A 23,042-nucleotide genomic window follows, 5' to 3' on the forward strand; every position below is an offset into this window, starting at 1 on the left:
TGAACCGTGGCGCACGGCACTCCCAAGTCACTTTTTCCATGAACAAACTTTAAAAACACGATCTTCCCAAGAAGCCATGCCCATATACCACATAAAATAACACACAAACATCATCAGCTGATAAAGAGACCTTTATTATGCTTGCAGATCCACAGAGCACCAAAGTTCACGTTCAATGTTTCACACCATACAAGTCAGAAATGAGAAAGTCAAGTTAACGTCTCGAGCTAAGTCACAGCACAGATGTGAGGGAACTAACAAGAAAAGTACATTTTGCTGGATAGGTAAAGCATTCAATGAGATTATTTAAAAGCAATATAGAGGCTTAACATGACTGAGCATATACGGTTCTGTTTTTATTTTTTTTCCAGAATAAATGTGTCTCAACAGATTGCTCTTCTCCACTTCATCTTAACGGAACTGAAGTGGGCTCACACGCAGACCGATCACATCCTTGCCGATCTCCGTCACCTAGAAAAGGAGGTGACATTAAATGAAAGAGGTTACGAGGCAGAAACGAGTACAGTGAACACTTAATAATCACTTTCTCCATTTTATTTGGAAAATGGCCTTTAAGAATAGAAAGCGTTGAAAGACAGACAACGCAACCACACAGAGGTTTCTGAACAAGTTTATCAGTTGTACTTGGGCAATTTGTGTGTTCCTCTTTGTTATTCACACACGTCACCCAATTTTGACGAGAGAGAAATAAACCTTAATTCTGGTGACAAATGCAAGTCTCATAACCCATAAAGAGAAATGAGACTTAGACGTGTATTTGTCCTGCATGTGTCATCAAGTTCCTTATATCAGTAACAATTGCTTTTTGCATTTTGATACTGCCATGACTGACAGGCTTGCCAGCTTGTAGCAGTCAGTAAGCATTAATTATTATATTTAGAAGGGTTTTTGCATCGCCATCCTGAGTCCTGACCTACCTGCGTGACCCTGCAGGTTTGGCCTTTGTAAGTGGGGCAGTAGCAGGCTCCAGACAGAGGGCACTTTTCAACCGGACGCCCACGGTAGAGAGGGACGAAGGAAGCAGCACACAGGTCGAACGGATTGTGGGGATCGTAGTTCAGCTGGTGGGCGTCCGTCAGGGTCTTCTCACAGGCTGCCAAAATCTTGCGGGTCTGAAAAAAATAATTTTATCACTAGGTGTCAACTGACTCAGCCTCTTTGCATCGTGTCATCAGGACAGCTGTGCTTCGTGATTTCTGCTGACGGCCATTCAAGTTAACTTTCCTACTTCATCACATTCATGATGCCAACATCAAATTCATTAAAAAAAAAACATGTTTTAATTAAGTAGTAGGGGAAGTAATCTGTTGTTTGCAGTGAGCTAAATTAGAGATAGCAATGCTGCTTTGCTAGCAGTCTCCATCTACGCTTTAAAAATGTTGGTGTGGTAGAAATGTGCGCAAGTGAACAGTTTTAAGCTTGTGAAATGGAAAAGAAAAGGCAGAAACGGCATCTTATAAGTGTCCATTTTTAACCGAAAACTGCTTTAACTAAAACTACATTACACGAAGCCGTTGATGATGCACAACCAACCTGCTGTGCCACGTTTGGATTTGGCCCCAGCTCAAGCAGACGTCGTGCAAAGCCGGCGGCGGTCTTGAAGTTCCGCAGTTTGAAGAAGAGGTTCAGAGCTGTGCGCAGCACCAACACCATGTGGACTGGCTGGAGATTACAGTGGGTGAAATAGGCAGCCATCTGCAAGGAGAAAAACGTTTGGTTAAGAACCAAACTCAAGTCTGATTAACAACCGCTCAGTAAACACTTTATTCCTTTTGGCAGAAACATCAGTTATCAGACGTTCACCTCACACAGCCTCTTCTGCTCTTCCAATGTATCCTTAGGCAAGCTCTTCCTTTCCGTTTCCATGGTCAAACCCACGATGTACTCTCTGCAAATTGTGATCAACTGCTGAGCCTGAAATACACACAGGTGAAGTGTTTAGATTCAATACGGTGTTACGCATTTTCTCTGGCAATTCATTCATCGATTATGCACATAACAGGGATGCTAGCAGGAAAATACTTTCAGCTTGAGTTCAGCCCCCTTGAAGCTGAGAGCTTTTCAGTAATTTATAGCCAATTTAGAGTTCAATCCTTGATAAGAAAAGTAAAATACAGGCTTAATATAAGCAAACATATTTAATACAAAGTTAATTTACTCTTAAAAATATATTCAGTCACTATTTTCTTTCAATGTTTTGCACTTGTTCTCATAAGAAGGATTCTGAAAAGACGACATCTCTCTTGTTTTCTAGCTACAGGTTATATTCATATTTACAGTTCACTATTGGTTCTTCTAGTCTGACAACTTCTGCACCGCCTTCCTCTTTAATTCCTTCTGCTGTGCATTTGTGAAGGGAAATGCTACAAACATTCTCATTGGTCTAAATCGTTTCATACTCATCCAATCGCCAATCCGTTCACAAACAAGCTAAAGTTATTTGATTTTACAATTCATGGAAAATAAATTGCAAAACTGAGTTGACATGAGATAATTTTCAACACAACAAAAATAAGATGCCTAACCCCTCTAAATTCTTTCAACGGCCTTGGACAATTTACAATGGTCTCATTAACAAGAACATTTAAATCATCAGAAATCTGCTGATCAGCAGAAAATTGGCATCCATGACAAAAGCAACCTGCAGCCACACACGGGTTTGCAGAGAGTATTGCAAAAACGTGTGCTACATTTAGAGTTTAACGCGACTGCAAACCACAACCGGTCTGAAACTAACCTCTGCAATTTCCTGTTTGTTATCAACCACAAGCAGAGGTACGGACAGAAGGATGGATCTGAAACGCTCAACAGCATCCTCAAATCGCCCCGCCGTAGTCAGCTGGTAGCACTGCTGCAGGCGGGAGATGAGGTCCGAAAGGCGCTGGCCCACAGCAGGCAGTCCTTGCTTTGCCCCACAATCCTAAAGAAGAAAATACTGGTACGTTTGCGCGTGTCGGAAACAAGAAAAAGTCGACCGTTCATTAGGAGTAAAGCTAAAGGAACCATGTCGGCCAGCTGTACCTTCCAGTTCCTCTGGGGATGGCCGCGCAGGCAGGGCAGAGAAGGCAGCCCCAGGTAGCAGGTGCGACCCCTGGACAGCGTCTGCATGAACAGTGACTTGTAAGGGCCGAAGTTCACGACTCCTACCTGGTCGTGGAGCAACTGGGATACAAAAAGGGAACAGTGAGCGTAACGTATCAAAAAATGGATTCAATTAAAAAATTACAAACAACAGCAGGAAGTCAATATCAAATCGTGCCCTCACTCTCATAGCCGTTTCAAATGAGCCAGCCAGGATGTGGTCCACTGGAAGCTGGGAGTTGTTGCACCACATCTGTGTAGGACTTATGCCCTTTGTCGGCGGGACAAAGAAGCCGTCGTCTGCCCCTCCACCTGCACCGGCTGGTATATCCTGAAGGTTCAAGGGCGATGATGCCAAGAAATGTCAACAGACCTCAAGAAGACTTGGCATAAAATGTATCAACACAACTCTTATGTCAGAGTGATGGAAATACAACCCGCTGACACTTAAAAAGATTCTCAAATCTCTTCTCACCAGTTCAGGTGGAAGGTCAAGGTCTTCCTCCACCTCCCAGCCTCCTCCTTCTTCTTTGCCCATTCCATCATCCCCTAATCCTTCTTGTGCATCCATGAATCCATCTGAGAGACAGGAAGACGGGTAAAGATACGCATGAATTAATACCACGTTGCAGTATCGATGACGGGCCCCAATCAGCTGACTGAGAAGTAAAGCCAATTCACCTTCATCCAGCTGGAGCTCGGCATCGTCTCCCCAGCCCTCGCCCCCAGGGGCATCCATGTCCAGTTCGGCAGCCATCTGACCGGCTTTCCCTACAGCACAAAAACAGTTTCCACCCTGTGTAGACGTGTCATTTCATTATACACTACTGACACAGTGATGTCTTTGCTACCCTTGGCTGCGATGGCTCCCTCGAAGAAGCCCTTTGAGACAGTGAGGAGAGGCCAGTTGGTGTCCAGAGGGTTGATGGGCGGGGGAGGCTGCAGCAGCTGTGCATTGGGATCAACCTCTGGCACCTGAAAAGACACCAGATCCACAGTTTGTATAAATTCAGCATTTCACCACTGATGCGAGTCGTTTCATGCTCAGAGATGTGGTGAAGCAGACATGTTAAAAAAGCCCACTATGAAAGCAGGCAAAAACGTGCTACAGCAGAAAACAGTCGACCATGCACGACAAGAAGGGGAGTCCTCAACACACCGTCTCCTTCTCGGCATCAAAGGTTTCTTGTAGCGCCTCGGCTTCTTCATCCAGCCCATGAGTGGCTGCAGTCAGGTAAGCAAGAGACTCTGGAAACAAGCCAAACAAAACATCACATACAGCATGTTTAACGTTGTTAAAACTGTTACTAAGATTTAGTCAGAAAATGTCGATGTGTTGGAAATCAAAATGATAAATCAGAATATTTTTAGGTAGGACTTTTATACCCTTTTAGTCAAATCTTAACTGTTGCATCAGGTTTACTGATTACTTATGGTAACAAATTAAACCACAGAAGAACAATAAGAAGCGTGAAAGAGAGGAATCCACCCACTCTGTCCGCAGTTCTTCAGGATGCGGACCCTCTCAGTGACATCTCCCAGGTAGAGAGCTGCCTGGTAGTGTCCACTCATGTCCTTCCTGATTTCAGCTACAAACATTACAAAAATATGACTTCATTCACGTAGATGCAAGACACACGAACCTCCCACCGAGTCATCTCATGATCAGCTCTAGGGATTCTCACCAATCTTCATCATCTTGCGCAGCTTTGCAAGGTTGCCAGTGATGAGGTAGAGGAAGGTGAGTTTGTCAAAGTTCTTGGTTCTCTGGTAGCACATTTCCACCACCTGGTGGTGACCCTGCAGCAGTGCTGCTTCACCCAGACGCTCCCAACAAGTGCGCTCATCCAGGGCCTTGGCAGCCTCCAGAGCCACCTGGAAGTGCGGAGGAAGAAAATGTTTTAAAGCACCGGACAGCAGGGAGAAAATCCAAAGAGAGTTTATGAGAAAGTACAGCAGTATCATCAGCATACATACATACAAACAAACAAATTGTTACATTAAAAAAAAGTTCATTTCTTAAACAAAGCAGTCTCATCATGCAGTTCATCCAGCCACAACGCACCTCAATGTTTCCACACTCCAGGGCCAGGCTAAAGCGCGTCTTCTCATCTTTGACAAAGTGCAGCGCCACCTCAGGGTAGCCCTTCTTCTGCAGATATGCAATAATGGACTGGCCCACCAGTTTGGCATTTCGCACCATGTGAAGGACCTGGAGAAGGAAAGAGGAATGACAAAACCAAGTACTCAGAGATTAAAGCTGGGGAATTCTCGATATTCATTTTTATATCTCACTATTATAACTATATGTACCTCGTCATATTTGCGGTTGACCAGGGCTAGTTTAAAGCGGTACTCTGTGGGGTCAATAGTTAGGACACGTGGTCTGCACTCCCTGTCCAGGCAGTAAACGCTGTTTCCTCTCACACGCGTAACATAGATGGGCAGATCCAAGGTCCTGATGATGCCATGATCACTGAAGAGAAACAGTCAAAGCAGCACGTTGGATATTTTTGGGAAATATTCCATCCCCAGTTGATAAGTGTGCTGTAAAACCTGTCTGATGTCAGATAGCTGTGTTTAAGAACAGTCTTTGAAAGCAGCACATACCCAGAGGTGAGGGCGTATTTAATGTGATTGGAGGTGGTGTAGATGAAGACTCCACTCTCGTCCCAGGCGCCGCTCTTCACTCGGATGTTCTCATGAATGTTACACAGGCTCTCCAGCTTACGGTTGCAGATCATGATGGCTGAGGAATAATAAATTTTAAAAAAATCACTCGACATAAAAGAGAAGTCAAGCCAACCAGTCCAGGAGAGCAGCCTTGTTGTTGAAGTCAAATTCACTTAGCCCTACTAAAGCCCATCGTAACCTATTTAATGGAGCTTTTAGCTACACACACACACATCTTTCTCCCACAAACTAGAAAATAAATAGAATTATGCATGATATACTTCAACCCCAGAAAAATATTAAGGATTAAATCCAGTTAGCGTTCTGTGTCCGGTATCCTACAGGACTCGTATCTTGGTACAAACAAGTTCAGAGGACAAAAGGAAGAAAAAGACTCGCATGCATGTTCTTGTCCACCCACCATGTTTTGCCAGCAGAGCCACGTGACTCGTGTCGGCACTCCACACCACGTACTTGACCTTGGCGATCTTAACGGTGGCCAGAGAGCGCTTCTGCTGCACATCGAACAGCGTGACGCCGTCGGCATCGCGCAGCAGCAGCGAGCCGGTCCCAGCGTAGAAGATCTCCTCACAGCTCGGCACCTGAACTTTCTTCACAATTTCGTTCTTCAGGTTTTTAATCAGAAGCTAGAAATAAGAACCGACATGTTATTGTGGAACCTGGGAAAAAGAACAACAACTAAATCTAGAAAGAACTTTCAAGAAAGTCACTTTTTGTTTTTTTTAAACGAGCTGTCATTAACTATTTCAGTGCAAATACGCTAACCTCTAAAGACTTTTTTTTATAACCCAAACATTCACTGCCAACCCTGACATTGAAATCTGCCTCTCCTCAACGGCCAATAACGCAGGAACAGAAAATGGTAGGAACACACTTTTTTCCTGAAGAAAGAAGAGACTTTGATCTTTTGTTTGATATATTCTGTGTTTGCTTAGTCATAGTAAAGACTATTCTCTGGGGATTGGAAAATCAGGCAACATGGGCAAAAACTGGGGCACTCAGCATATACCGGTAGCTGAAAATGGCTGGCACTGAAAGAGTTAAATCTAAGCTAAAAACAATAATACATAAAGAATGTGCAAACCCTCAAAATATTAACATTTTCTACCAACTAATTTCATATAAATATTCAGAAACAAATTTTCATGACATTCTCAAGATGTTTTGTGTAGTAAATAAATAAAATGACTCAGATATTACCCATCTAATGTACTTTTAGAACTTCAGAGTGATCAAACCTCGATGTCTTTCATTAATCAGTCACACATCTAAATTACTGTGTTCACCACAATGTTCACTATCAAACTGTGGTTGGCAGAGGATCATATTTACCCCATAGATCCCATGTTTATTAAGAATTCCCAACTTCTGAAGATGGAATCACTGTAATTTTCAGACTTACAGAGTGCATACGGTCCAGAACGGCAAATCTGTTCCTGGCCACCCAGACTGCTGTTAGACCAGAGGAGCGCTTCCCTTCTGGAGCTGAGAAAGAGGAAGATTCCATGTCATTTAAGCCTTGCATATCTAAACTGACAGCCAACAAAGCATAGTGCCACGCCTTAAAAGTAATCAATCATTCTCGGATGATACGACATAAAGGACAGGAAACAGCAAAGCAAAATGGAGGAGCAGCCGGACTCATTTTGATCGGCTGTTTCTTTACCATCAGGGTTCTGAGAGTCACTCTCTTTGGGAATAGAGTACAGGTCATAGGTGCTGTTCTCCAGGTTGGTTGCCCGCTGCAGGAGACACCCCCCCCCCCCCCCAAAAAAAAAACATTATATAACATGTCACAAACAAACAAGGATGCAACAACAAAGGTCTAACTTTGAGATACTTACAGTGCAGAGCAGGACAGCATTCTCAGCCGGGTTGTAAGACATACTGAACACAGGGAACTTAGACCCACTACAACAAGAGAACACACACAACACATTAGCGCCGCACTCACTGGTGTTGTACGGTGAGGTTCCCACTCCAGCAGACATGCCTGCGTAGCTGCATGACAGCAGTGTCCTTGCTGCTGTTGAAGTCCAGCTGACGGAGGAAGCGGTCTTTGACGTAGTACAGCATGTTGCCGTGCACGGCGTACGCTGGACGCTCACGCTCCAGTTTGAACACGATCATGCCACTGTCATGGCCTGAAGGAGATGAAGACCGAGATTAAATTTGAGCTCGCTCTGAACTCAATGTTTTGCATTAAAGTGTCTGTAGCTGCAGACTGGACTTCTGCACCTACCGGCAGCAAACAGGTTGAGGTTTGGGTGAGCTCCCAGCACCCAGAAGCGATCGTGGTCCCTACGGAAAGTCTGCACCCCTGTCCTTTTGGACATGTCCCACACCCGGATGCTCTTGTCCTCAGAGTTGGACAGAATGAGCTCCTGGCGTGGGTGGAAGACGGCACAGGAGACATTGTTGTAGTGACCGCGGCACGTATCCAGCTCCCACGCCTTGGACTCTGAATGGAACGAGACCAGAGGCGAGATGACAATCACGTCTTAGAATTTTTGACCATGGCTTTTACTTTTCTCACGTAAATGAACCCGAACATGTCAGAGCTTCGGTCGTAATGGACACGGGGCAGTGGACTGTAGTTATTTACCATTCATTCTCCAGATTTTGACCTGCCTGTCATCAGCTCCAGACACAATGAGAGGCATACTGGGGTGGAAAGCAGCCCAGTTGACCCCCCGGTCATGACCCTGGATGAAAGTACACAACGTCTGACCACTACATAATAAAACAATATTTGGCATCCATCCATTTTCTACAGGTGCATAGTTTTTGTATGGTTGATGAGGGACTGGAGCCCCTCCCCCAAAAATGTACTCTCTTTTCTCACCTCGAGGACATGCTTCACAACAGCATCCGAGGCACCAAACAAATCAACGCCAGAGATGCCGCGCACCTCCGTCTCCATAGCCCCCGGAGAAAGATTCTTCTTCCTCAGACCTGGGAACCAAAATCCAGGATATTGCATGCAAGGAAGGAGTCACATTCATGTTACCCAGGGCACAACCACGGCACCAGGGAGGGAGAAAAACACATTAAAAAAAGGATAAAACATGTCTAAATATCATAGTCAAAGACGTATAGCAGAATGGAATCATAAGGAGGGAGAAATGTTGAACTCCTGATCACACACGCAGGTTCAAAACACACCAACACAACCTCTGCTCTCTTGTCCCACTTCTAGTTGAGTCTGGAGGCAATCGCGGCGGGAAAAGGTGCTGCTGATTGGGTTGATGAATCACTCAGAGGAAGAAAAACAATAATTTTGATTGGACAGCACTACAGAACACCAAGACTACCACCCAGACTCAAATAAAACGTAAAAAGCTTAGAGAAAGCGCCGTTTGCATTCATGACTTGTTCCCATTAATAAAATGTGGTGAACAGATAGTTCAACATTGAATAGATGGGGGGGGGGGGGGGGTGGCACTGGGATCCCATGTGCAGGTGTGGATGTTTCCAGGGGGAGCATGGAATAAGGAGGACGTAGGGAGTGTGGGGGGCATGGCTGATGGGGTGGTTGGCAATGGAAAGACGAGCTCTGATGTCAGGCACGTGAGGAGCTTTACGGTTATTTGTTTAGATGCTCATGCACGCTTCTTCACAGCTGTCTGAGTCACATGCAGAATTAATGGAACTGGACGTATGAATGTTTGGATTAGGAATGTAGGAAGAATATGGCGACTATATTTCCTGTCAGTTACAGCCAGTCAGTCGTGCATGTTAAACCAGGAGGAGCTCAAACGAGAGTGTACGTTTGTAAAACGTACACTTTCAATCTGGTTAGTAGTGCTGGGTCTGTTTTCTAATGCAATTTAAAAGCAGCATGGACATATGGATATTATGAGATTTAGAGTAAAATAAAAAACCAAGCATTGAAATGTTTACATCCTGCTATGAAATCTTATGATCTCAGAGCTCCTTAATATAGTGTGTGAAAATGCATTCATTCTCGATGCTATGGAATGTGAAGGAAGAATAAAGCGCAAGGACAGGAGAGGCAGTTACAGAAATCATCCTCACTTGTTAGAATGTGACAGTAGATTAAGTTAGTGAGAAGACAAGAAGCACAAAGAACAATCAAGTGCATGCAGAAGTGCAGAAACCCGACTCCTATTCCATATTAGTCTTTCACTTACATCTTATTTTACTCTGATCCTCAATCAGAACTAATGTAATAAAAAAAAAAAACACTGCCAATTTGGTCTCTCAATAAATACCCCTCCCCCCCTGCCTTTCTTAATAGGAGCGGTGTTTCTGCAAGCAACCCACAGAGATTTGTCCTGTACACATGGAAGAGGCGCTGCAGGACTTCATAATGATCCTGCTACCGCCTCATCCATCCTTCCCCTTCCTCAACCCAGCCCACTGCCCTTCTGTCCGCCATTCCCCAGGCCCTCACCGGAAATATCCCACACTCGCACAGTCTGGTCAAGACTGGCAGATACCACCAAGTCCTCAGAGGGGTGGAACTGGGCGCACATCACATAATGGTTATGGCCAGTCAGCACACTGTGGATGAAGAGGAAAGGGGCATTATTCTTAGAATGTGCAGGTCATAGGCGATCATAAAAATATTTATTCAGGCTAATAAAGAATGAAAAGACAAAATTAGACATCAAAGATTCTCATAAAGCAGTGGTTGAGGCCATGTTACATCATTTGACATGATTTTAGCCAGTCTAACCAAAAGCTTTCATCTTTTTTTAATTTAATACATGTTATTCAAAATTGTGAATGATAAACATTCCAGTGAGTTATACCAGACGCAGGTCCTGGACTGCCAGTTCCAGATACGAATCGTCTGGTCATCTGAAGCACTGAGAATCCAGGGGTACTCCTACAGAAAAGTAAAATGATTATAGTAAATTATACACCATGGCACACCAAGTCTTGAACCCGAACAGCTTACATGGTGGAAGAAGGTGGTCCTGATGTAATCAAGGTGTCCAAGCAGAGTGAAGAGGCAGCGCCTCAGTTTGTAGTTCCACACCTGATTCAAAAAAGAATACTTGTTTTCTAACGACTGGAATGGAATATTTAACAACACGTCACACACCAATAAATAATCAAGATCAATTGGCAATTGTAATTATACAGCAAAATAATTTGTACAAAATTGTCCATTAAAAAAAATTCTGATTTCTGACACGCGACAAGAAAGGATCCATTAAATTTTGGTGTAATATTCCATCTATTCTAAAATACAGTGTGTTATTATTTTAGTGGGAGACGGCTGAGGCATTTATTTAGTTTTTGCTTCCAACTTCATGGATCAAGCCTACATTGCTACACAATGACATTCCCATGAGATCTCTGATCTACCGCATCTCAAAGTCTAATCTCCATCAACGTAATATTTCAAATCTCGTAAAAAAACGAAACATCTTGTGCACGTTTTCGTCCTGTGACGTCACAGTAAGAGAGAATTCTTCCAGAAGCGTTTGTGTACTTGATTACAGAACTACGCAAACTACGCCGGATCGACTGGATGGTTTATTTAGCTGGTTTGGTGTTGATAAGGACCCAAACCCACAATAATAGTGTAGAAACATGGGAAAATGAGCTTTTCATAATATGGGACCTTTAAAAGTCGCTGAGCTAGAATAAAAGTAGTGACTTTTTGCCCTTTATTATTATCAAATTAATAATTACACTGCTATACATCCAAAGTAGGTTTTCATATTCAAGACATGTAATGAAGGTCAAACAACAATGTGATTGTTAAAAAAAGAAAACATTTAGATAATGCGTAAACTGTTGGGGCACATTCAAGCACTCTGATATGACGTTGAGATGAATCATAATAGCATCTGAAACTTAAGTAAATCTAAACAACTTATAGGTGCACGTTAACAAAATGTTCGGTGACGAATACTTTCGTAGAATCGTATCTCATTTGTGAAAACGACACGTGATGCAGAACTACCTTGATCTTGTAATCATCTCCTCCAGATACAAAGAGAGGTTGCTGTTTGTGGAAATCGATTCCTCTAACGGGGCCTGTGGGTGAACGCAGATCTGTTTTAGCATTAAATGTCAAGAGCACATCGTTGAAAAATTACAATACACCAATACTTTACCATCATGCTCGTCAAACTTATCGATCAGAGTGCACATCCGATAGTCCCACAACTGGATGACACCGTTGTGCAAACTAGCAAGAACCCACGGCCTCTTGGGATGGAAACTTAGACCTGAAACATGACAGTTATTCGGTTATTCCCTGATGAACATTATACGTGTGGTCAGCATTTATTCCATCAACCAGGAAATCCAAGTCGTCAAATGTATGGCCAGGGTTGCTAACTGCTGTTGCTGGATAGAAACGTAAAGGTAGGTGTCAAATAAACGTCATTAAAGTCCAAAACAAAACATTCAACTAAAGTTTATCTTTGAAGAATGAACATCTTAAGGGAGAAATCTGACTTACAAGATAAATAATTGAGCCAGAGACCATCAGCTAAGGTTCGATGAAATTAGCTGCTGTGCTAACGACGGCCGACGAATTCTCACCTTTCACACGGGCCGACTTCGTTTCAAATTTTGTTAACATCGCTGCTTGGTAGTAATAGAAGTAATATTTTTAACTGTGTTAAAATATAACCCGACAGGAACAGTAAAAACTCCTCAAATTCTAAATCGACAAATTTAGGATAGGAGTCGTCCTTTTTCTGACACGTAGTTCGTTTTGTCTTCCGGTTTTGAACAATAAAGTTGTGTGGACAAAATTTGACGCAGAAAGCTCCACGGCAGCAGAAGCTAGAAATAGGTGACGTAGAAGTGAACTGACACACATTGCATTGTTTACGGGGTCATAACTAATCTAGATTATTAAATTCTATATAGTCCGGTTCATAGACGTACGTACGTAAAGATGCATTAAATTGTTAGATTAAAGTACGCCTTGATGGGAAAATATTATTTCAGCAAGTTCGTTCAAGTTGAGCAAAAAGGTTCTGGAGTTTTCGGTCTTATTGCATGATTTTCGTCAACATAGAATAGAATAGAATAGAAAGCCTTTATTGTCATTGCATAGTGGTTATACAACGAGATTAGGAAGGAACCCAAACCGCCTGTGGCTGCAGATTAAATGTATTTAATTTTCAAATACATTTGCAGAACTTTCAATACTTTATTTATTCATTTAGATATTTCTAAAAGCTCAGAAAAATATTTTGTGACATCTGAATACTCGCACTGATCTTGTGATAAAAGACAAACAGAGAAGGGAGAAAAAGATGGTTCAACAAAAAACACACATAAAACTTGTCACCTTACATCACTTTGATTGCTACCTCGTGTGTACTGTACTTAATATATTAATACATGTAATTATTCATTCATTTGACTGAGATAATTAATTTAATTAGTTGTGTTGTTACCTCGGCACGGTGAGCACATCCTCAGTTGTTCAATGCTTTTATATTTTGTTTGATGATGCCAGTTTTATGCTCAAGTCTTACGGAAACCTTATTTTATTTCTATTGTACATCTTTCAATTGAAATTGTATTTTAGACCTTAATAATAAAACTGGATAGTTTAATCCACAGCGATACATGTTCTCTCAGATGATCATCATATTTGAATCTGAAATTGTAATTTTAGTAGTCAGTTTTCTAATGAATATACCTTATAATGCACCATGTAACAGAATTACACAGACAGCACCTCAATATAAAGGCACAGTCACGTTTGACCAATCTAAAATAACAGCAAAAAATTCATTAAGTAAGTTTTATTTCATGTATTTGCAAAACAAAATAGTGTCAAAGGACATTTTGACAGTAATCTGTGCATATTTTTACCAGCCCTGACGAATAGAGTCCAACGCCCGACCTCTCGGCTGAGAATCAGCAGCCTTTAATGGCCTCCCCTCAGTTGTTGGACATAATTCTGATCTCTTCAGTGCATGGCTGACTACATCCTTTCACAGTACTCCTCTATCCTAGTTACTGATGAGCAGATGGTTACGTGAGTTCTAGACCTCTCTCTCTCTGACCACAGCCATAAAAAGAGATGTCCAGCAGTGAAAAGTAGCACAGGAGTAAACGACTCCACCCACTACAGCCAAAACGCACTAAAATCAAGCTGTTAACAAACAGCACCTCCTCGAATTGTTGTTTCTGTCATTCTGGTCGGAACATGCTGTACGTTTCCAGGAGGGTATAGATTACACGTTCTCAGAAACACGCTGGGAGCACTATGACGATCACTGCAACCACCGCAAAGGCATCTGCTAATCAACATCCCAATCACTTCGAAACAGCATCTGGCAATGGAGGACAACACTGGGAGAAATAGTCTTAGGTTAGTTGTCTCGGTTCCAGTCTGCGCCGGGACACTTACAGAGCCTTTTTAATCCTTTAAATTATTAACACATTTACAATTCATTTTTTCCTCATGTTACTAGGTCAATAACTCCGTACACTAAACCATGTGCGGCCTGCACAGGCACCACCTATCATGATATTAATCGGGGGGGGGTGGGGTTATACAAATGCATGATCACAACAGTCTTATTTTATGACGAGACCTAAAATAATGTAAAATGTATTTTGCAAACACACCGCTTACACTCGTTTGCATCAATTTAGCATGAGGCTAAACGGCGGTTATTAAAACAATACGGAGAACGGCATTATAGGACAATCTTCTTTTTCAATGCTGTAAAAGTAAACAGTTGAAAAACTATGGCAACCGTTGACAGAAGAATGCACAGCACAGATGTTTAATTGTTTGCATGAAATGAGTCATTTTGAACGGAGAAAGGTGCGTTTGTTTTCCATGCCTCCTCCTCCTGTTCCCTCTTCCTCCACACACTTTCTATGTAACGGAGGACAATGTCGATAGTCTGGTCCCTGCTGTCTCACATGTCCTCGTGTGTGTGTGTGTGTGTGTGTGTGTTGCTGATGCACAGAGTGACCGGCGTGGCTCCAGCGCTTCTGAAGGGATAGAAACCCATCTCATTACATGACGGAGCACTGCTCTGCCGCCCCAGCCCCAGGCTGTCCCGGGAGATTGAGGGAGTCCATGTCGAAATTGAATCCCGGAGGCTGGAGAGGAAGAAGAAAAGTCAAATGTCATCATCATCGTCATCATCATCAATGTCTGGGATTTGGTGATAAAAAATACCAGGGAACAGTATCAATGAAGTATATTTAATAAAACATCATTTGGTGTAGAAGTGACCTTTGAAAGGCTCACATTGTGAGATGACAACAAAATTATAGTTTAGTTTTTTTAATTGACCAATTTTCTACTCACTGACAAAATAAATGTCCAAAGTTATCCTTTGATGAGGACGACGACTTTTTTTTGAAGAATCATACTTCTGTAATATATTAAATATTTTCTTTATTTGCTAGATACTAATGTGGCTTCATTTTGTCTTTTTTTTTTTTTACTACAATGCAAAAATATTTTTTTTCACTATTCATTGGCTACTTCTAGTCTAAACCATCTGATACACTCTAAATAACGTGATCATATTTAACTGCATAGTCCTTTGGTGAACCTGGACAGTCTAATGTAATCCAGTAACACTCTTCTGGACACGGGCGTTGATTTGATTCCTCTGAAGTTCAGTGTTCGCTTTAAACTTTCAAACCTTCTCACATTTGCAAACGGAACGTTAAAATGAATGACAATGTCACCACATAAGAAGACACACTTACCGCGTCACCTGCGAGTTCTCTGGGTGGCTGGCCGAGGTCTTGCAGCTGTTAATTTAGAGCATTTTAATATGTTAAAATAAAAATGAATAAAACGTATTCATTATTGCCATTAGAGAATACAATGTGACCAATCGCAGGCTTCACCAGCCGCTGCCAATGTGCTTTTACGGGGGTTCTTTTGTATCTGCGTCATGCACTAATCTAACAGTTAATCAGTTACAGTAGGAGTCGAGTGTTGTGTCACGGTCTGTAACAAACAGATTGGTTTGATTCAACAACCCAGAAGTCTAATTTGGAGTCCATGTACCTTTTGCATCAAGTCAATGATGCTCTCAAAGGTGTTTTCTTGATCTGCTTCCGCCCCTTCCTGCCTCTCAAAGAGCCCACAGATGTCTCCCATGAGCTTGGCCTGCTGCTCGAAGCGCTGGTAGTCCTCGGGACTCAGGGTTGGCCTGTTGGCATCCAGCCATTCTGGGTACTGCCATGGGGAGGGACAGTTATTGCGAGTCTCAGCGGAACCAGAGATGACGCGAACGGCAGCAAAAGAGACGCAAACCTTAGCAGTGATCTCTTTGAGCGACGGATAAAGCACATCCTTTGAGAGAAGGTTCTGCATGATGGACTGCATGATGGGCAGGATGTTTCCGTCCTCTCCGCCTCCTTCACCGCCCTCATCCAATCCCAGGCCGTCGAGAGTTTTGACAAGGTCTTCTCCAGCTAGTCCTGAGGACTGTCACGGGACAATGCTGTTGATAAACGTCCTGCATTCCTGTTGCCTGTGTCATAGTAGACGAGTTTTATTTTGACCCACCTGCAGATTGTCTGTGTTTTTGGCCAGGCCACGAAGGGTTTCTTTAAGGCAGGAAGTGAATTCTTGTTGGGAGGCGGTGTCAGTGCCTATATATTTTATGCATTTAACATTTAGGCAGGAGGAACTGGAAGCATGAGAACAGATGAACGCCAAAAACAAAGGCAAGCTCACCGACTTTGCCTGCAGCCTCAGACAATTTTTGGAAGTGCTGCAGTAACTCTGGCTCTTCCTGGGCCAGCTCAGTCATGGCTTTCTCCCACTCCTCCTTTGCTTGGACGGCCATGTCCCCTTCAAAGAGAGTCTCAAAGAGTTTGCCATCTTCAAGCATGGGTGGCTACACAGGTTGAAGGAAACCATGTAAAATAATTGTAACGATTGTAAAAAAACAAACATTTCCTACAAGCAAACTATTCCAATTTAGTTGAACTTTTCAAACTTTTGCACAATCAAGGCAAAGCTGCAGCGAAGATGAGCAGATGACTAGAACAGGTGAACCGTTGAGTATTACCTGGAAACTGAACCTGACAGAGATGCACACTGAACGTTCTTGCCTGTGAAGGGCTCAAACATGAAACAGACCTTGTTGGCTGAGGAAGAAGCCGCTGCAGGTTCAGGTGCCGGAGGGACCGGCGTCTTGTCAAAGTCCTCCAGCGCACCTGTGAGACGCACCTGTTAGAACCATTTCTGCAGACTTTGCGATGCTTATTGTGCAGCACAGTTCAACGAACTGCAGATCGACGTGCGTGGAAGCGTTAGTCAGCACTGGAGCCCTCTGGAAACCGAGCCTTTGTCTGTGTGTGTGCGTGTGTGTGTGTGTGTGTGTGTACTCAGTGTGCATTTGTAGTAAATAGTATGTCAAAGTTCATCTCTCCACTTGCTTGTGTTCGATCTACATGTTTGTGTTTTCCAGCTAAATCGAACACTGTAAAAGTATCACTTCTCTTCCGTACACAGCGGTCATTTTGATTTCATTTATTCAAACCGATACAGAACAAACTGAACGTTATAACCTTTTGATTTGCAGCCAAGTGTACCAAATGAACTGGCAGCTAACGTTAGCCGAGCTAGCAGAACCTTCTGGCATTAACCACAACATGCTGACAACAAGTGGAGTTTATCACCATTGAATCAGATAGAGAAATATCACTGACAAAATATCAAGGGCAAAGACATCACGGAAGAACTCCGCTCGCCTGCTACTGATCACAGATCAGCTGATCCACATTAAATCAACCACATAACACTAGCCAGGGTTACAGGGACACCGGGACAACCGCTTGTTGTTACTGTCAGCGACAGCTTAAACTACTTCTTTGATATTTTGGACCCAACCGACGCACCTGGGCCGGACCCCTGACCCAGAGAAACAGGAAGTGTAGTCCTTAACAGCAGAACAATAGTCCATTTTGTAAATGTAAACAGGAAGTCGACGCGAACGCTTACTGTCCAATAATTCATCCAGTTCTGCATCGTGTCCGGCGGATTGCTCTCCTGTTCCCGACGCCATGGTGCTGCCCTCTCCCAACCGGTCCGAACACTCACCGAACGGGGCGACGAAAACTGACGCCGATGCCGTAAAAATGTCGCAGAATCTGTGACGTCGTGCCCTGCGGGTCTACTCTCGTTGTGATTGGCTAATATTTGTTGTTTTGTTGGTTGGGGAGGCGAACGTTTCGCCATCAGGAGTGCTGATTGGTTATTTAGATTAACAACAACAGAATAAGCCACTCAGATATCGAATAGGGCGGGAGCTGGCGTCGTCATAGTAGGTGTCAGAGTTAGCGGCCGGAATTTAAGATTTGGCGGCACCTAGCGGTTATGTTAAAGATCAGTTTTAGAAGGAATTTATCTGTGTTTGTTTGTTTGTTAGCAACATAACTCAAAAAGGTGGGAACCGGTTTTAATGAAATCCAATGTAAATGTCTGACATTGGTCTGGAAACAAATGATTAGATTTTGGAGGTGATCCAGACCCAGGATTTTTCTAAAGGATTCTTATCATTGAGAGATATGGCTGTTTTCAACATGTAACCCATGTAAGTTCCCAACAGGGTCTACAAGATATTAATCCGGAAATTGTCCTATAATCCAGAACAAGGGGGGGAAATTGGTTTTCTTTGGAATTTGCATCACTGTGAGGGAACAAATGAAGGTATAGACAACAACAAACAAACATAGAAAAGACACTGCATGAGGAATCAGAAGTGTGCTAACAGATTTATTGCTTCCTCAAAAGTTATGGAGCTCGATTCAGAAGAAAACCGCCATGACAGAAAAAGAAAAAACTGCTGAACTAATAATAATATCTATGTGAAAGCTTGTTTTGGTGGTCAAATCTAAAAATGTAGATGCAATAAATGTAGGACTATTATTTTTGACAGAAATCACAATATATTTATTTGACAGATAAAAAAAGAAATACAAATAAAAACATTATGAAAGTATTCTAATACATACTGTTTAATCATCTTTAACAGAACATTAAATTAAGCACTTGAAATTATAATTTAGTTTCACCCAACTAAAATGCTGAATATCTTTTAATGACAATTCGCTGACTCATTGTCCAACATGTCAGTAGTATAATGTACATTTACTAAAGTACTTTACTTAAGCAATGTGTATTTGAGTGCTTGTCTGTCTCTGTGTGGCCCCGCGATGCGCTGGCGACATGTCCGAGGTGTTCCTCGCCTCTTGCCCATTGCAAGCTGGGATAGGCCTGACCTGCAAAGCAGAAAAGCGTGAAGAAAATGGATGGATGGACGGAGAGGCCAGTATGGTACTTTAAATTCCACTAAATTGATTTGGTAACTTTAGCTACATGTTACTTTGGAAATTTGGATTCCTATTTGGGATAAGTAAATGAAATTCTGATAACCAGTATAATAATATACTGCACTGTAAAATACCCAGTAAGTATTCAAATTAGCCCCGCCCTTGTTTGCCAGAGCACAAACCATATCATTGTATATTTAAATACAATGGTGTTTTTATTATATATATTCTGAAACGAGTTCTTTTTTCACACTTCTTCTTGTTAAATGGAATGATCCAATAATGAATAACCTCAAATAAGATAAAATCAATTTGATGTAGTGTAGAATATAATATCATATGTTTTCTATTCAATTGTTCACATTTCAATTTTTTTAGCAGAACTTCTCTCTCTTTTTTTGGTAGAACTTCTCTTTCTTTTTTTGGTAGAACGTCTCTCCCTCTCTTTTTTTGGTAGAACTTCTCTCTCTTTTTTTGGTAGAACGTCTCTCCCTCTCTTTTTTTGGAGGAACTTCTCTCTCTCTCTCTTTTTTGGTAGAACTTCTCTCCCTCTCTTTTTTTGGTAGAACTTATCTCTTTTTTTGGTAGAACTTCTCTCTCTTTTTTTGGTAGAACTTCTCTCCCTCTCTTTTTTGGTAGAACTTCTCTCTCTTTTTTTGGTAGAACGTCTCTCTCTCTCTTTTTTTGGCAGAACTTATCTGTCTCTTTTTTTGGCAGAACTTCTCTCTCTTTTTTTGGGTAGAACTTCTCGCTTTCTTTTTTTGGTAGAACGTCTCTCTCTCTCTTTTTTTGGCAGAACTTCTCTCTCTTTTTTTGGCAGAACTTCTCTCTTTTTTGGTAGAACTTCTCTCTTTCTTTTTTTGGTAGAACGTCTCTCTCTCTCTCTCTCTCTCTTTGGCAGAACTTATCTGTCTCTTTTTTTTAGCAGAACTTCTCTCTCTTTCTTTTTTTGGGTAGAACTTCTCTTTCTGTCGCTCAGATCATTTTTAACAGGAAACGCGTCGATTTCGTATCTCAGTAAACACAAAACGGTTGTCAAGGGTTACAGCCGTGTTTACCGAACAACGCGCACAAATAATGTCAGAGTTCTGTGATTAACAATTTGTATTATCTTGAGGCATTAAAATAAAGATGACGTCATCTTTAGTAGTAAAAGCTGGATGGGCGTTTCCAGGATTAAAGCCCCACTTTTTGGTCACTCGGACGCGTTTAATGACGTCATACAATATTTCTTTTAGTGAATAAACGCCCTTCCTGTTTTACTTTTTACAATTTTTCGTAAACTCTGTGATCGCCAGTATGGAGCAAAGATTGCCACACGTATTTAATCGATCAGAAAGACTGAAATTGGAATAAAAATCAATATCCTCTAATTACTCTGCGCGTTTACATCCATTAACAGCGATCGATGCGACTATTTGGAGGAGAACATCACTTTAGCGCGTTCACTGCGCTGCCGGTAATTATCTGGAGCAAACCGGTAAAGAAAAGTCATTTTGAATGAGAATGAACTTTTGTTTCCGCGTTAATAAACCGGAGTGTCTTGTGCTGGGGCAGGAGGAGCAGCAGGAGCAGCAGGAGGAGCAGGAGGAGGAGACAGATGTGTGTAACGGCGCAACATTCGATGCCTAATTTGGCTTGCTGGGCGGGGAGCTGCTCCTCGGCTTGGTGAAGGCTGCGAACTCACAACCCCCGACTGTCTGCCGCTGGATGTCCTGCAGAACGGAGGCTGCCCGCGCCCGGTGTGAGAAACGGTAAGCGTTGACTTGTTCTCCTGGGGGGGGAGGAGGCGCTGTAGGAGGTGCAGAGGTCCAGTTTGTGCAGCGCCTTGCTGCAACTTGTTGCGTCCCGCTCGCCTCGTCGCAATAAAATGTGAGACGTTTATTTATTTATTTTATTTTTTTTACATGTGAATGGAAATTTTCCACAGCTTCTTTCTTATTATGACACAAAATAGCACGTTTGAAATTAGGCGCAATTTGGAATTGTCCCAAAATAGCAGAGTCAGGGGAAAAGCCTCCTAATTACTGCTTCTTTGGAGATTCTGCGTAGTTTAGATTTGTGTGTATATATTATTTAGGTGGTTTGTTGTTTGTTTGTGTGTTTGTTTGTGGTACTGTAGTAGTATTTGAGGGAGAAGGGTGCGGCAGGTGGCCGATGAACGACCCTCTGCAGGAGTCGACATGCAGACAAAGTCTTTTCATCGGCTCTGCTGAACACATTGATTTAGAATTGACTATCGACAAGCTCCTCGCGGCTCTTCATTCAAATGCGGACCTGTGTCCAAGTTTCCCTCAGTAGGAGTGGTGGGTCGTTCCGCCCTGAAAAAAACACGGGCCCAGCCCTGAAAGACAACCAGGACGTCCCACTGGGCCACGCCGTTCCCAGTTAGTTCCCCAGTTTGACAAGAAAGCAGTGTGGTGGGAAAGCTCGGTGTTTGGGAATAAAAAGGTGAACATGTACATCGTCCCTAAACTAATCTCTCTCTCTCTCTCTCTCACACACACACACACACACACACACACCTACACACACACACACTGGCAGGGCTTGCCGACAGTGCTCGTCTTGTGCTTCGATCCATGGTTCGTCCCTAACTGGATTATGGGTGAAATCGAGTTAGTGATGTTGCGTCATGACAACCAAACAAGCTGGGCACATGACCCCTCCTCCCGAGACAAACACTGCTTTCCTGAACCGCTAGCCCGCCCACACACACCCACACACACCCACACCCACACACATATATATGTGTGTGTGTGTGTGTGTGTGTACGTGTGTGTAGACCGCCCACCCCTGACATATATATATGAAAAATGACATTTCAGAGGAGCATGTTGATGGTGTCACATCCTGTTTGCTGCTGCGAGCCGAATGTGTGAACCTATTTTCAGCATCTCTTCCATGCGCCCCCCCCCCCCCCGGTTGTGTGATCCTGTCATGTTTTCCATACTGTGCTGTGAAAATACATTTTTCCACACTTTGCTCCTTTTGTTTTCTTTCATTCCCCTCCCTCCATTTTGTTCTCCTATTTCTCCCCTGATTTGATTCCATAAGCAGCGCAGGAACGGCAGCAGCAGTGGCGGGATTGATTTTTCCATTGCAACCTCCCGTATACATTTGTTTTAACGCGACGCTTAATTGGCACCCTGACTTTAAGGGCAGGGTGAGAACGCTGGACTGCGAGGGAGGGAGAGGACGGCCGATGGAAAAGAAAGGGAGTAGCCGCCAAATGAGACCATGAGGCGGGAAGGAGGGAAAGGAAAAGAGAGGAATGAAAGAACTTGGCAAATACGACAAAGTTAGCAGTTATTCAGCAGCAGCCAGACGCAGCACATCTGGAACACATCAGTAAGTTGGAAAATCTTACAAGGAATAAGGGGGGGGGGGGGAGGGGGTGTGGTGAAAACGAGGGGCCCAATGGTGACTCACTTCCCTGCTATTCCACGCCATCAGTGTATAAACCATGTGTCCTTCTGCACCCGAGGCGCAGGGCTTCCCCCGAGCTCCTCCCCCTTTTTTTAAACTCCCCTCCCCACATTCCCTCTTATTTTCAAGTGAGTCATTGTGCAGGAGTTTTGAGTTCCCTTTTCCCTTTTCTGTCTCTTCCTGTCCTCGCTATTACCTCATCTCGAGGTCAGTTGTGCAAGTCCCCACCCTCAGCTGCTTTATAGCGTTTTAATAGGACTAACGTAAACAGGCCCAATCTCCATGTTTATAATAGCCTCCCAGTGTAAATGATGAAGAGGGAGGGGGGGGGGGGGGGGTGGGAGGAGCACAGTCGATGTGGTGGAAGCGTTTCTGCACGAAGAACAATATCTCCACCATAATATCTCGTTTCCTTTCTGTACCCTAAAATCACGAACGGTCGTTTCTGTCCAGTGTGCAGGACGTGTGCGAATACGGGGCGCATGAAACGGACAAAACGGTGCAGCACCCCTGGAAAATTGTTGGGACAGTGTGTCCCA

General features: G+C 43.1%; 2 protein-coding genes across 2 annotated transcripts; both read right to left on the bottom strand.

Moving 5' to 3' along the window:
- Nucleotides 1-122: 122 nt before the first annotated feature.
- Nucleotides 123-12,477, bottom strand: copa (COPI coat complex subunit alpha). The gene is made up of 30 exons (XM_068748450.1): nt 12,328-12,477; nt 11,895-12,008; nt 11,741-11,814; nt 10,724-10,804; nt 10,575-10,651; nt 10,214-10,323; nt 8,642-8,751; nt 8,402-8,501; nt 8,039-8,257; nt 7,790-7,940; nt 7,641-7,707; nt 7,463-7,538; nt 7,199-7,281; nt 6,197-6,422; nt 5,713-5,851; nt 5,416-5,578; nt 5,168-5,314; nt 4,788-4,977; nt 4,596-4,691; nt 4,262-4,350; nt 3,954-4,077; nt 3,784-3,873; nt 3,578-3,681; nt 3,287-3,433; nt 3,043-3,183; nt 2,759-2,941; nt 1,825-1,935; nt 1,555-1,716; nt 939-1,133; nt 123-471 (listed from the first exon to the last, which is right to left on the bottom strand). The coding sequence occupies exons 1-30, from the start codon at nt 12,365-12,367 to the stop codon at nt 412-414; spliced, it is 3,669 nt and encodes a 1,222-aa protein (XP_068604551.1). The 5' UTR covers nt 12,368-12,477; the 3' UTR covers nt 123-411.
- Nucleotides 12,478-13,535: 1,058 nt separating this feature from the next.
- On the bottom strand, nt 13,536-17,830 carry pex19 (peroxisomal biogenesis factor 19). Its single transcript, XM_068748740.1, has 8 exons — nt 17,744-17,830; nt 16,880-16,956; nt 16,472-16,634; nt 16,301-16,386; nt 16,046-16,219; nt 15,797-15,967; nt 15,490-15,534; nt 13,536-14,868 (listed from the first exon to the last, which is right to left on the bottom strand). The coding sequence occupies exons 1-8, from the start codon at nt 17,805-17,807 to the stop codon at nt 14,782-14,784; spliced, it is 867 nt and encodes a 288-aa protein (XP_068604841.1). The 5' UTR covers nt 17,808-17,830; the 3' UTR covers nt 13,536-14,781.
- Between the last annotated feature and the right edge of the window lie 5,212 nt (nt 17,831-23,042).

The sequence above is a fragment of the Brachionichthys hirsutus genome, chromosome 15 (genome assembly GCF_040956055.1).
Source record: "Brachionichthys hirsutus isolate HB-005 chromosome 15, CSIRO-AGI_Bhir_v1, whole genome shotgun sequence".
Lineage (NCBI taxonomy): Eukaryota > Metazoa > Chordata > Actinopteri > Lophiiformes > Brachionichthyidae > Brachionichthys > Brachionichthys hirsutus.

Coding starts and splice junctions, on each gene's coding strand:
- copa (XM_068748450.1), bottom strand. CDS start 12,367: ATGTTAACAAAATTTGAAACGAAGTCGGCCCGTGTGAAAG. Junction 3,874..3,953: donor GGGAGCCATCGCAGCCAAGG/GTAGCAAAGACA, acceptor TTTGTGCTGTAG/GGAAAGCCGGTCAGATGGCT. Junction 3,682..3,783: donor CGAGCTCCAGCTGGATGAAG/GTGAATTGGCTT, acceptor CCTGTCTCTCAG/ATGGATTCATGGATGCACAA.
- pex19 (XM_068748740.1), bottom strand. CDS start 17,807: ATGGCGTCGGGAACAGGAGAGCAATCCGCCGGACACGATGCAGAACTG. Junction 16,387..16,471: donor TGAGGCTGCAGGCAAAGTCG/GTGAGCTTGCCT, acceptor TAAAATATATAG/GCACTGACACCGCCTCCCAA. Junction 15,535..15,796: donor TCATTGACTTGATGCAAAAG/GTACATGGACTC, acceptor CTAAATTAACAG/CTGCAAGACCTCGGCCAGCC.